Here is a 12,249-nt window from a genome sequence, read left to right as displayed (position 1 = left end):
TTTCTGCCTTCTCACATACAAACCTGTTGCAACAAATGCAATGAAATAACAGACTGGTGTATGACAATGAACACAATTTAATTCACACTATTAAGTGGTGAAATACAATACAGAAGCACCATGTTATTGACTGAAGAATAATTTTCAGCCCCACATGACCTATCTTAATTTTATAGACCTATTATCCATTATCAAACCTATCCAATGAGTTTTCTTCATCATGCTATTCGAAAAGTATATGGGTAGGAGGTCCCGAAATTGGCATAGCATCGCGATTTGTAAAGCCAAAACGACAGAGTAGACGGATTAGCCGTGTGCTTATTACAGATTCCTGTCAATGGAAACAACATTAAGATGGGCTTAGTGCTACTTGTTCAACGCACATTTACACCAGCCTATTCCTACGTCCAGCGTGGTAGCTGATTAGCGTGAGTCCTGGGCATGGGGCATTTAAGGGTGTCCTGCTGTTCGGATTTTGCACAGATGCAGTGCTAGAGGAATAACCGGGGTGGCTACACATTCACTGTGTAAATTACAATATCCGTTCTACACACAGTAGGCATCGGTGAATTTAGACAGCAGTGTCACGCAATAAAACAGCAGTAATCTTCGATTTGCCGCATTAATATGTGACTTACAGTGTACTGTCGACAATGTGTGTCAATAATATTATGGAGCATCGCCGTTTTACTTTCAATTCGCACTCATTTGCGACTTAGATTGCAGAGCAGGCTTGCGGCCTCGTTTTCGCTTCGCGGTATTCCTGTAAAACCAAGCGAGAACCAATAGTGAGGTAGCCCGGTAACGTATCTGGTGCTGGCCTCGTTGTAAAGCAGGCCAGGGGCGGAGTTAAAGAAATGCGTAATGACGTTCCCAAGTCAACGGCAAAGCTGAAGGAAGAAGGAAACCACGCAGAGACGGAGGACAATGGCTGCATTCGCCGATTGTAACAGAGAGAAAACTCATTGGTCTTCCTACGAGGCTCAGGTACTACTAACACTTTGGGCAGATTCAAGTATCCAGCAAGCACTGGAATCAACAGTGAGGAATGAGGGAGTTTACAGTAGGATCACATCTGAATTGGCGGCAGTTGGCATTCACCGTAGCATTAAACAGTGCCGAGAAAAAATTAAGAAACTCAAACAACAGTACAAAAAGTTAAAAGACCAGAACAGAAAAACCGACGCTGAGTGGTATGTCACCATGGATTCGGTCCTTGGGCACAGACCGGGAGCCAGCTTTGAATGTGACGTCACGTATTACAGCCCAGACACTGCAGTGGAAAACGGCACCGCGCTTACAGACGAGGCCCAGTTAGGTTCCGACGGGGCTCTCTTCGGCGCTTCTCCGTCAGTGGAAAATGGGCACAGGAAGACTGAGCACCATGCAACGAAGAGATGGAATAATCAACGGCGGCGAATTTTACTGAAAGCCAAGCAAACGGCGCTGCGCAGGCTCGCGTTTCAGGGGAGAAGCTGTCCCTCTGTAGCAGCTGCTGCACGCGGGGAGAGAAACGCGAGGAGAGAACCGTACGCGCTGCCCCCGAGTGAGGACAAATTCAGCTCGGGAATTCATAACCAGCCTACTGAAACAGGTCAGTTCAGTCAAAGGGGGAAAGGGTGTATGAGTACAGTTTTCTTATGTGTTTCTACTGTAAATCGCCTTTGTGACTGTGTCTTTGTAAAAAAAAACAAAAAAAAAAACGCTATTCAAATAAAATTTAATTGAATCTTTAAAAATCTAAAAAGTCACCTGTGTATGAGTTTCCTAAAGGGGGATAATGCCTATTTACTATGTTAATATGTAGTGTTGTGTGAAAAACACATCAGTTTGCATACATGCATGGATTTCCCTTTTTTTGCTGGATTAGCTCACTGTAATAAAAAGACCAGGAAGAATTACTTTATTTTCTACATACATAATATTGCAGTTCTGCTATGCACACAAACAAAGCCTGTTGATATTACAGAATGAGGTTTGGTTTAGACAATAGATTGCCTTCAACTGTTTATATTCATAAATGTGGCCCTGAACAGAACTGAAGAGTTGTCACTGACCACTGACCACTGAAATGAAAAAAAAAAAAAAAAAGAGCAACATGAGCATTTTGTGCATTTTGTCATAGAATTTTATGAAGAAAACACTGGGGAGAAACAACACACAATAAAAACTGAGACCAAGGAGTCATTTGAAGGCCTGCGGAGCACAGGTAGGCTCAGATACCTTGAGAACGGGTTCATACGCGGTCTGAGGAAGGCCAGGCTCGCAGTGCGACCTTGAGAACGGGTTCACACGCGGTCCGAGGAAGGCCAGGCTCGCAGTGTGACGCAGGGGGCCGCAGCGTTCACAGTGGTAAATGGACTGCATTTATATAGCGCTTTTATTCAAAGAGCTTTACAATTGATGCTTCTTATTCACCCATTCACACACACACTCACACACCAACGGTGAAAGGCTGCCATGCAAGGTACCAATCAACTCACTGGGAGCAATTAAGGGTTAGGTGTCAGGGCGGGGGATCGAACCGGCAACCCTCCGACTGCCAGACAACTGCTCTTACCTCCCGAGCTATGTCGCCCTACAGTGCAGCAGGACCTTCTGGCGGCCCAGCAGGAGCAGTGCCGTCTGATGGCCGAACACAACGCCATCCAGCGCACGCTGGTCAGGGCGGTTTCCCGTGGCAACAGGTGCATGAGCGAACTGGCAAAGAGCACCAGAGCCCAGACTGCCGTTGCCGCCGGCGTCCAGGACAGGATCGTGCAGTTACTGGAGAGGCAGGAGTGGACCAATCAGCTGCTCGCCATGAAGGTGATGGGCGTGTCCTCCACAGCACCACAAAACGCACAGGAAATGAGAGCAGGGCTCTCTGTGTCTGCTGCTGGACCCTCGTCTGTGGATCCCAGTGCATTGTCCGGCAAGGAAGTCACTGAACTCTCACTTACCTCTTCAGCTACAGACCAAGGAAATATATGAGGCTGTTGGAAAGTTGCTACTTTCAAGTTTTTTTATTGTTGCTTTTTTATTTCACGTTTGACAAATTACCTCGTCCAAGTTCTAAGGACCCTGTACAATCTCGTTAGACAGCGGGAAAAGATGACAGTTTAGCTCGTTGAATCAACTGCTTATTCCATGTAAAAATAAAAAGTGCAAGCATGCAGCTAGCGTATAAATAGTGTGTTTGGAATTTGCAGCAGGTCAGTTGTGTATTTCAGGAATAAACTACAAAATGGAGTGTATCCGTATTTTGTTACACATTATTTGTGTATCAAATGATTGTTATTTTACCTCAGTATTTTGAAACCTCGAGAGTAACAGCAGTGAGTAAAATGACAAATTTGTCTTTCAATGCAAAGCATTCTGGCTTATAAGAGAACAGGCGATAGTTACTTCAATCTTATTGTGTCTTCCCTGCTTGATCACTGCAGAAAACAGAGTGGCGCTTACAGACTCAATAAAACATCAAACGTATACCAATGAAAATTTTCACTGACTGTTCACCGGAAAATAAAGTTGAAGCACTCTGATAATGGAGAACACAGAATAATTTAAAGAATACAGAAATAATTTATTTGGTGTAGACGGAAGGCTTTTACTGAGGTTGGATGATGCTTTGACATGGGGAAGGCTTATTCCATGCTGAAAGGGCAGCTAGTCTTTATTACTGGAGCGCTCCAACCTCATTTTTTAGTGTATAGTCATTGAAAATGTTCATTGTTTTTTTTTTAATGAGTCTGTAGTTGTAGAGCAGCACCCCTGCCATTTCTGCAATGATTTGTCGTTTTAATTATCATAAAAAATAATTTAGATGTCAGTTATTGTCTTTACATTCAACTCTGGTGTGTTCTCATTTTGAATGATCTTTTTACTATGTAAACCAGTGTTACAGAAAGCGATGTTTTGGCTCCTCCAAATTCTGTTTGATAGATTTGGAAAGCTATGTTCTATACAACAATAATTAAGTAATTCAGTGTTTAATTAATTATCAATTAAATATTTTAATTATTTAGTAATTATTAAACAATCTGAACATATTGTTTCCACAAGTTATTTTCATATTTAATCTTTGTAAGAATTTTTTGTTTTAATTTAAAAAAGAAAAAAGAAAAAAAGAATTGCTCTGTTGCGTACAGGTGGGATATCCCTGGGTATGCAACTGGTCACATATTTTTATTTCCTACTTGTTATTGCCTAGTAAAGTGAGGTGAAGGAAGAAAGAAACTGGCTATATCCAAAAAGAGCACTGGGGATATTATGCGACGTCGGGATGAAGGCGTCAGTTTTCAACGCGATGACGTCTTAGCAGAGAAGTGGTGCATGGGAATTGGGAAGTACATGCGTGCAGCTAACATTAGCTACTTACCTAGCTAGCAAACAAGTGATCAACATAATAAGCAGCTTGCTACCTGATGATGGATTCGTTAAGACTTTACGACGGTGCGCTGCCTTGGACTCCGGAGGAGATCCAAGCAATGTTGTCTATTTGGGCTGATTCTACCATCCAAAAAGAACTCGAGTCGTCAGTGAGGAACGAAAAGGTATTTCTGCGGATTTCATCCGAACTGGCCGCGGTGGGATTTCTGCGCAGTGCAAAGCAGTGCCGTGAAAAAGTTAAGAAACTAAAACAAGAATACAGGAAACTCAAGGATCACAACAGTCAAGGCGGTCTAGACAGAACAAGGGGGAAATGCTGGTTCAATCTTATGGATACTGTCCTGGGCAATACTACACCTTCATCGACAATGGGGGGTAGTCTGTTGTCGAATTCTGCCGTGGCGATCCTGGAGGCAATGTCGTCTCCCTCGCAAACCTCTGGTAACTGCATTATTCAGCTAGCCAGCCGACTTGTAACAACGTAAATACTGATCCACGTAGCGTTAGCTAGCTAGTGCAATGCATATTCACTGCGTAGATTGCTAGGTTTCTGCAATGTAGCGTTCACGTATTTGCAGAATCGTTAGCCGTCTAACAACAGCTTTAATTTACGTTGGCTGTCAGGTAACTTAATTTAGCTAACCAACCCGATATATTTGCGTGCAGTCAACCACAACAAGACAAATGTGCTTTGTTGTGACTTACAAAATGTCTCATTTATTTAAATTCGTGGGCAGTTTTTAGCGACTTAGTTTGCAGTGCATTCCGTCCAGCTGTCAGAGAATTGACCAGCAACCTGTTGTGATGGTGTTTCATTTGCATTGAAGTTACAATAAGTCATCGTGACCACATGAATTATGATGAAGATCATAACGTCATGTTAGTGCTCAGGTGTGCAGTATCTGATGTACTTGTTTCTTTTTCTTTTGTAGAAGATTCAGCGCTGACAGGCGACGAGCCCATAGTAGAGGTCCAGATTCTTGGTGAAGAACAACCGCCGATCATTCAGGCAATGCCCGATGAACGATTCCCCTCTCACGCGCCTGCTGTTTCCATGCCCAAGCAGGGTATGTAGCTTCAACGTGTCAGGTCGTAATGTTTTGCTCAGTTTGTATGGAAGATCACGCAGGAATAGCAAAACACTTTTTACACGTTCAGTTTTTTTTCTTGATGCAGATACCTTTTAACATTAGCAGATTGAGGTATACGAATGAGTGAAGGTCTAATTGCTGGACCCAAAATGCAATCGTCAGGTGTGTGCATACCGGTGTGTAGCCTGTTGATTGTACAGCATCCTCTATAGGGCCTGTTTTCTATATTAAAGAGCACCATGTTCTTATGACTGTGGATAAGTTCCAACATATAATTGTTTTACATGGGTGGGTGAAGAAGGTAATTTGTGTCAAGTATGAAGGTGAGAGAAGCCAAGTATTAAGTGAACAACACTGGTTGGTTGAGCTGTAGTGAAAGAGTTCTGCAGTGCCTCATTGCAAAAAAACCTCATGCTTTAAGATTTTTCTATTTCACCAGCTGCATTTGAGCACAGCCACAAACTTAATTTCAGACCCCAGAAGGAGTGTGTGAAAGGAGGAAACGATAGGGGTTTAATTGGTCCCGTTTCCCTCCCTTTTTAGCTGTAAAGAGAAAACGCGCGTTGTGCTCTAGTGAGGAGTGGAAGAAGGTGATTGCGGAATCGGACGAGCAGTACGTGGGCGCGCTGCACAGGATGATGGAGAGCGAGAGCCAGCACCGGAGGGAGGAGCTGAGGATGAGGAGGGAGGAGATGGAGCTGAAGAGGGCCGACGCGCAGCTGATGAAGGACGAGGCCTCCTCTTCCTCGGCCGTCCAGGGGCAGCTGGTGGGCGTGCTGGGGCAGATCGCGGAGCTGTTCCGAGCCAAGCAGGCCGCGCTACACGCACGCGCGCCGCTGGGTGGACACGCCCCCTCCCCCTCCCCCGCAGCGTCGCAGACCGCACCCCGGGGGGGGCAGGCGGGGAGCGAGCTCCACACACCGGCGGGGAGCGACGCCCAGCCTGGAGCCGACCGATGCCAGACTGCCGCAGCAGGTCAGTTAGCCCATTTAGGCGCGCTTGTTGCTAGGGTTACCAAATCTTCAGAAAATCTCTGGTATTAACTGAAGCTCCTCGGGGGCAGGGCTGGGTATTCTCAGAGGGGAAACTTTAAATGTTATTGTACACGTTTTTCCACAGAGTCGCATGAAGAGAATCGGTCCAGACGGACTCAGAACGCGATAAAAACCGAGGTGGAGGAGCCTGTTGCTGTCCAGCTCGGGACAGACGCGGGTCCCATAAATTTGGAAACGGTTCCCGCGCGGTACGAGGAAGGCCCGGCTCGCGGTGCGACGCAGGGGGCCGCAGCGATCGCAGTGCAGCAGGACCTTCTGGCGGCCCAGCGGGAGCAGTGCCGTCTGATGGCCGAACACAACGCCATCCAGCGCACGCTGGTCAGGGCGGTTTCCCGTGGCAACAGGTGCGTGAGCGAACTGGCAAAGAGCGTCAGAGCCCAGACTGCCGTTGCCGCCGGCGTCCAGGACAGGATCGTGCAGTTACTGGAGAGGCAGGAGTGGACCAATCAGCTGCTCGCCATGAAGGTGATGGGCGTGTCCTCCACAGCACCACAAAACGCACAGGAGACACAAGCAGGGCTTTCTCTGCCCTCTGCTGGACCCTCGTCTGTGTTCCCGAGCTTGTTCCCTGAGCAGGAAGCCGCTGAACTCTCACTGACCTCTTCAGCTACACATCTCAGTAACGCTTTATAAAAAAAACTTTTGCTCGTTGATCGTTTTCATCCCCCCCCCCCCCCATTTAAAATACTAAATTTACATTCCTTTCATTTTATATATTGCAGACTATTGCATCACATTTTCAAGTGATCCTGCAACATCCACTCCAGTTTGTTTGAAAAGAACTTATTCCCTAAAGAGTGAAACAGTATTAAAATATTAGTGATTTGCACACTTGCCAAACAGTGGAAAAGGTTGTTTCCATCCAGCAGAGTTTAGGACATTGTCTCATTTCTGTAAACATAACACTTGGGGAAAGGGGGGGGGGGTGTGTTGTAGTAGAGAACACCAAATAAATTGGAGCAGAACAAGGTAATTTTAACACTGATTTAACATTTCTGCATTTCTCATGGTCTATAAATGAGCATGACAGTGAAGGTAAAGTACTTAAAAATCACAAAATTCTTAAAGCTTTAAGTGCACAATCTTTCTTTAAAAACTAAAAATAAATGAATAAAAAAGGGGGTGGGGTGGACAGAAAAAAATCAATTTTCGGTCTCCAAAAAATGAACAAACCAATAAACAATCAGTCTGCAAAAAAAAAACAGTCACATGACTTGCGGACTGCTTGCATCTCTTTTCCCTGCACTGAAAACTCTGTGCACTGCTGACATTTTCTTGTGAAGAAAACTCAAGACTTAAATGGTTGAGTGTTGGGAAATGCATGTACAAACTTGCATTGAATGTACCCATGTACAGATAGGCCTATGTGGCTTGTAGATAAATAGTACAGAACTGGATGGTTCTTTACTGTTGCCAATATGTTTTTTTTTTTTAACGAGTCAGTGCTAGAAAGTGTTAAACTAATGAATCAATTTGTTCCTTTTCCAACTGGCTCAGTTATACATCCATGATCTATACCCACTTATTCTGGGTCAGGTTATGGGGGGGGGGATGCTGGAGCCTATCCCAGCATGCATTGGGTGAGAGGCAAGAAGTTTTATATCCAGTGAATTTGTCGTGTAACTGGGAATATCCCCTGCAGTTTCTTGCAGAATGAATTAAAATTCATAAGATAAAATTTTTAATGTAATTTTTAAAAAAAGACAATACGGCATCTTCACAATGTATAAATCAAATTTAATTTCAAGTTCATTCAAGATTAATCTTAAAAAAAAGAGGTCCATAGCAGGTAAAACAGACAATACAGAATGTCACACAAGTCAAAAATTTTTTTAAAGGGGGAATAAGTTACACATACAAAAGTAGATAAGTAGATTTAAAAAAATTACTGAAATATTATTTCAGGCTGAACACTAATCATTCAGTCATGTCCGAACACTGAAACAGAGTGACGGTTCGCTGCCTCCATCTTGCTGTTCCCGGTTAGCTTCCCTGCAGGGTTCCATCTTCAGTGGGTCAGGACTGAAGTGCAAACCAACCCTGCTTTGTGTAGGCCAAGTCATTCGCAGCCACCCCTACTCTCATGCATTATACTTCACTGAAGGCTACAGCTGCAGTATACGGCCTGGGTTTTGCACCAGGAGCCTGCTAGGTGCTAATATTCTCTTGACCCTCTGCCACACACACACACACACACACACACGCGCGCGTTGTTACGTTGAAAGGCGCGCGGCAAGCGTTCAGCTGGACCGGGTCAGACGCGGGGTCACGCGGACCGTGTACGGGCACGGCGCCAGCGTCAGGCCGAACCTCCCGTGCATCGGCGGGGGGGGCTGGTCCTCGGGAAGCCTGAAGGTGAAGGCCTGCATCAGGCTGGAGAAGATCAGAAAGAGCTCCATCTTGGCCAGCTGTTCCCCCACGCACACCCTGCGGCCTGTGTGCAAGATGGACGCCAGAGTCATCCTCCATAGCATTACACTTTATGGTGCATTTGACCACTGCTAGGCAGTCCTTACTGCAGATCCTATTTAGCCTAGCAGTGATAAATATGGTTGGGTTAAAATAATGGTTATATAAATATGGTTACTCTCAGGTAAGAACTACTTGAAGTGATGTTACCTATGCCGAACGGAACGAAGCATTCTCTTCTCAGAATCTGTCCGTCCTCGTTGAGGAATCGGCCGGGGTTGAAGGTGTCTGGGTCTTCCCACACGCTGGGGTCTCGGAGGACCGACCAGAGATTCGGGAGAATCACTGTGCCTTTCGGTATGGTGTAGCCACGGAACACTACAGAAAGCGAGAGAGAAGGTGAGAGAAAATAACTGACATCAACAGCAACATTCTGTCATGTCATGGTTGCCTTTAAAAAATTAAAAAATAAACCAAGCACAGATTTGTTAAGAATTGAACCTTTCAGAACAGTGATATGAATGTCATCGGGAAAACACACGCATGCCCTGTGGGATCCTCCAAACTGTTACATGCATTTTTGTTTTATGTCCCACATACAGACTTTAATTATTCAGGAGTTAAAGTTCTCTCACCGGTCGTCTGTGAAGCCATGTGGGGTATCGCCAAGGGAGCCACTGCAGTCATCCTCTGCACCTCCATGATGGTGGCTTCTGTGAACGGCAAGCTAGCCTTGTCCTCCAGTGACAGTGGTCTGTCCGCCCCGACCACCGAATCGATCTCCGCTTGAACCGTTTCTGAAGTAAATCGTGGTACAGCCACATCAGTCTACTCTTAAGCAAACAGAGTCATTAGCCATAATATGCACAGCTGTTATAATCAACATTATTGATTACTCCAGACAATGACATTCTTGCTTTTTTTCCCCTCAGAGGGAGAACAGAAGTTGAAAGCTTGAGGAAACAAGATCAGCCATAAACTGAAGGGCAAATTCTAAAAACTCACAAATAGTAAAGCTTTACAAATAAGCACAATCTGATCTGATTACATACCTTGCACTTGTGGGTATATGCACATGTACAGAAAGATCCAGAGTATGGTGTTAGTAGTGGTGTCAGTTCCAGCAACGAAAAGGTCACTGATGACGTAGAAGAGGTAGTCCTCAGAAAAGCTGGTTTCTTCGGCTCCGACTTTCTCGCGCCGCCGAGCTGCCTGCACGAGGTACATGTCGATGAGGTCTTTAGGGTTGTCCGGATCCAGACTGGAGCTGTGCTGGGCAATGATCGCTTTCAGGAAAACGGTGATATCGGTTTCCACTTTTCGCATTTCCTTGAAGATGCCGAAAGGCGCGTAGTAGAGCCAGGGGAAAATGTTGATGAGAACAGCTGACCGATCGGCGATCATCTCCATCCCTCTGTCCATGAGGTCTAGCATGGTCCGGAACTCACGGTCCCGATGATCGAAGCGGCGGCCGAAACAGATGGAGCAGATCACGTTGGACACCGCCGTGCTGATAAGGGGAGCCAGGTCGACCCCGCCCACCCCTCGGCTGAGTTTCCGCAACTCGGACGTGACAACCCCCAGTTCCTGGACGCAGGACTCCAGGTTTAGTTTGCTCAGCCCGAAGTTCCGCAAGGTGGTGTGGCAGAATTTGCGTTGCTGTCTCCACACTGACCCATAGGGGGCGAAAACGATCCCTGAGAAATTGTCAGAAAGAGACTCGTGTTTCAGTGTGCTCTCTGCATTAGTATATCGCGTATAACTGCATGGTCCGCTATCCTGCGTTGAATAGTCTAGGCCAGTGGCTCTCAAACTCGGTCCTGGGGGACCCCTGTGTACGCTGGTTTTCATTCCAGCCTCAACAGCAATCCCAGAATTTTAACAAGCTGTTATTTTCTTTTCATGTTTTAGAGCTGGGGTTCCAGAAAGGGCCAGTGTCGGTGCACACACCTGATTCTACTAATCAGCCACTAGTCATTGCTAAGCACCTTGATTAGTAGAATCAGGATCAGGTGTTTCTGGTAAATCATAGAGCCTATCGTTTTTCTGCATGATCCGGATTCCTGCATTGTGCTATATTTAAGATTTTATAGATTTTTTAAATGTAATGTAGATTAAGATTCTACATGACATCACATTACAGCCATTTGGCAGACGCTCTTATCCAGAGCGACGTACAGTGTATAACTATAACCAGGAACAAGTGTGTTGAAAGCTTCAAGACTTACCTCTTCGTTTTGTAATCATTGTAATGATAGGGAAATCGGGTCTGTCTGAAAACACGTCCGCTCGGTTGATCAGGGCGTCCTTAATAACCTCATAGCCCGTTAATATAACAACCAGTTTCTTTCCAACAAAAAAGCTATAGATATTGCCGTAAATGCTGGATCGTTCCATGAGAATAACATGTGGCGATAGAACCGTGGGGTTTCTTGGCTTCAACTGTCCACCGCTGTCTTTTCTTAGCATCTTTGAAATTAAACACGAAGCGATAAATTCCCCACAGTTGCCAACAAAAGGCCACGGTTTTGGACCTGGAGGAATGTTGACTAAATTTTGCCTCCATTTAAATTCACGGAACAAGTAGTTAACAACACAGAACGCAGTGACAGCTACGACGACAGTGCTGGCATAGGGGTAGAGTGGACTGTCCCGAATCTGAGCCTCCTGGACTGCCATGACCACCACTTTCAGGCGTCCGTAAGCTCGTTTTTATATTTAGGAACACCGAAACCGCTCCATGCAGTTTAGCGCTTGTTGTCTTTCTGAATACGCTGACAGCGATTTTATTGCGTTATTGCGTTGTCATCTCGGCGTCTATTGGTCAGAGGACGTGGGTGGCGGCAGGCAATTGAGGAAAACAGACGCGCTGCATCTGTCAGGGGGCAGGCGGCAACTTGAACAGGAAAAACAAACTATTCGGGACTGGATTCCCTATCACTAATAGTTGCACTACTTAACTAGTTTACTGAAGCAGTTTAGGACGCTCATTTTATGGAGCACCTGCTATATGAGAAGCTCGAGTGCTTCATGTTCAGATGAAAGCTATAGACTAGTGGTCTCCAGCCCTGGTCCTGGAGAGCTACAGGGTCTGCTGGTTTTTGTTTTCACCTTAAAATCAGCACCCAATTGAGACTGAAGACACCAGGTGAGTTGAGTTAACTGTGTAATCAACTGCTCTAATTGATTCATGAAGTGCAGAGTCACTATGAAAACCAGCAGACCCTGTAGCTCTCCAGGATCAGGGTTGGTGACCACTGCTTTAGACCAGTGGTTCTCAAACTTGGTCCTGGGGGACCCCTGTGTATGCAACAATCCCAGAA

The 12,249-nt window shown here is 45.5% G+C and overlaps 2 protein-coding genes across 3 annotated transcripts; one reads left to right on the top strand and one right to left on the bottom strand.

Moving 5' to 3' along the window:
- The first annotated feature begins 797 nt into the window (after positions 1-797).
- LOC135258659 (uncharacterized) lies at positions 798-7,577 on the top strand. Its single transcript, XM_064342102.1, has 7 exons — positions 798-1,594; positions 2,126-2,209; positions 2,585-2,971; positions 4,393-4,812; positions 5,304-5,438; positions 6,006-6,437; positions 6,582-7,577. Exons 1-7 carry the CDS (start codon positions 928-930, stop codon positions 7,148-7,150), a joined length of 2,694 nt encoding a protein of 897 aa, XP_064198172.1. The 5' UTR covers positions 798-927; the 3' UTR covers positions 7,151-7,577.
- Positions 7,578-8,237: 660 nt separating this feature from the next.
- LOC135260090 (cytochrome P450 2U1-like) lies at positions 8,238-12,005 on the bottom strand. Of its 2 annotated transcripts, none has more exons than XM_064345260.1 (5): positions 11,155-12,005; positions 9,979-10,623; positions 9,562-9,723; positions 9,122-9,304; positions 8,238-8,951 (listed from the first exon to the last, which is right to left on the bottom strand). In XM_064345260.1, exons 1-5 carry the CDS (start codon positions 11,603-11,605, stop codon positions 8,758-8,760), a joined length of 1,635 nt encoding a protein of 544 aa, XP_064201330.1. In that variant the 5' UTR covers positions 11,606-12,005; the 3' UTR covers positions 8,238-8,757. The 2 variants fall into 2 exon arrangements, with proteins under 2 accessions (XP_064201330.1, XP_064201331.1); XM_064345261.1 differs by having other exon boundaries at positions 9,137-9,304; positions 11,155-12,004.
- Between the last annotated feature and the right edge of the window lie 244 nt (positions 12,006-12,249).

This window comes from Anguilla rostrata, chromosome 7, assembly GCF_018555375.3.
Source record: "Anguilla rostrata isolate EN2019 chromosome 7, ASM1855537v3, whole genome shotgun sequence".
NCBI lineage: Eukaryota > Metazoa > Chordata > Actinopteri > Anguilliformes > Anguillidae > Anguilla > Anguilla rostrata.
Note: the sequence above shows the minus strand (reverse complement) of the source record. Positions and strands in the feature narration are given on the sequence as shown.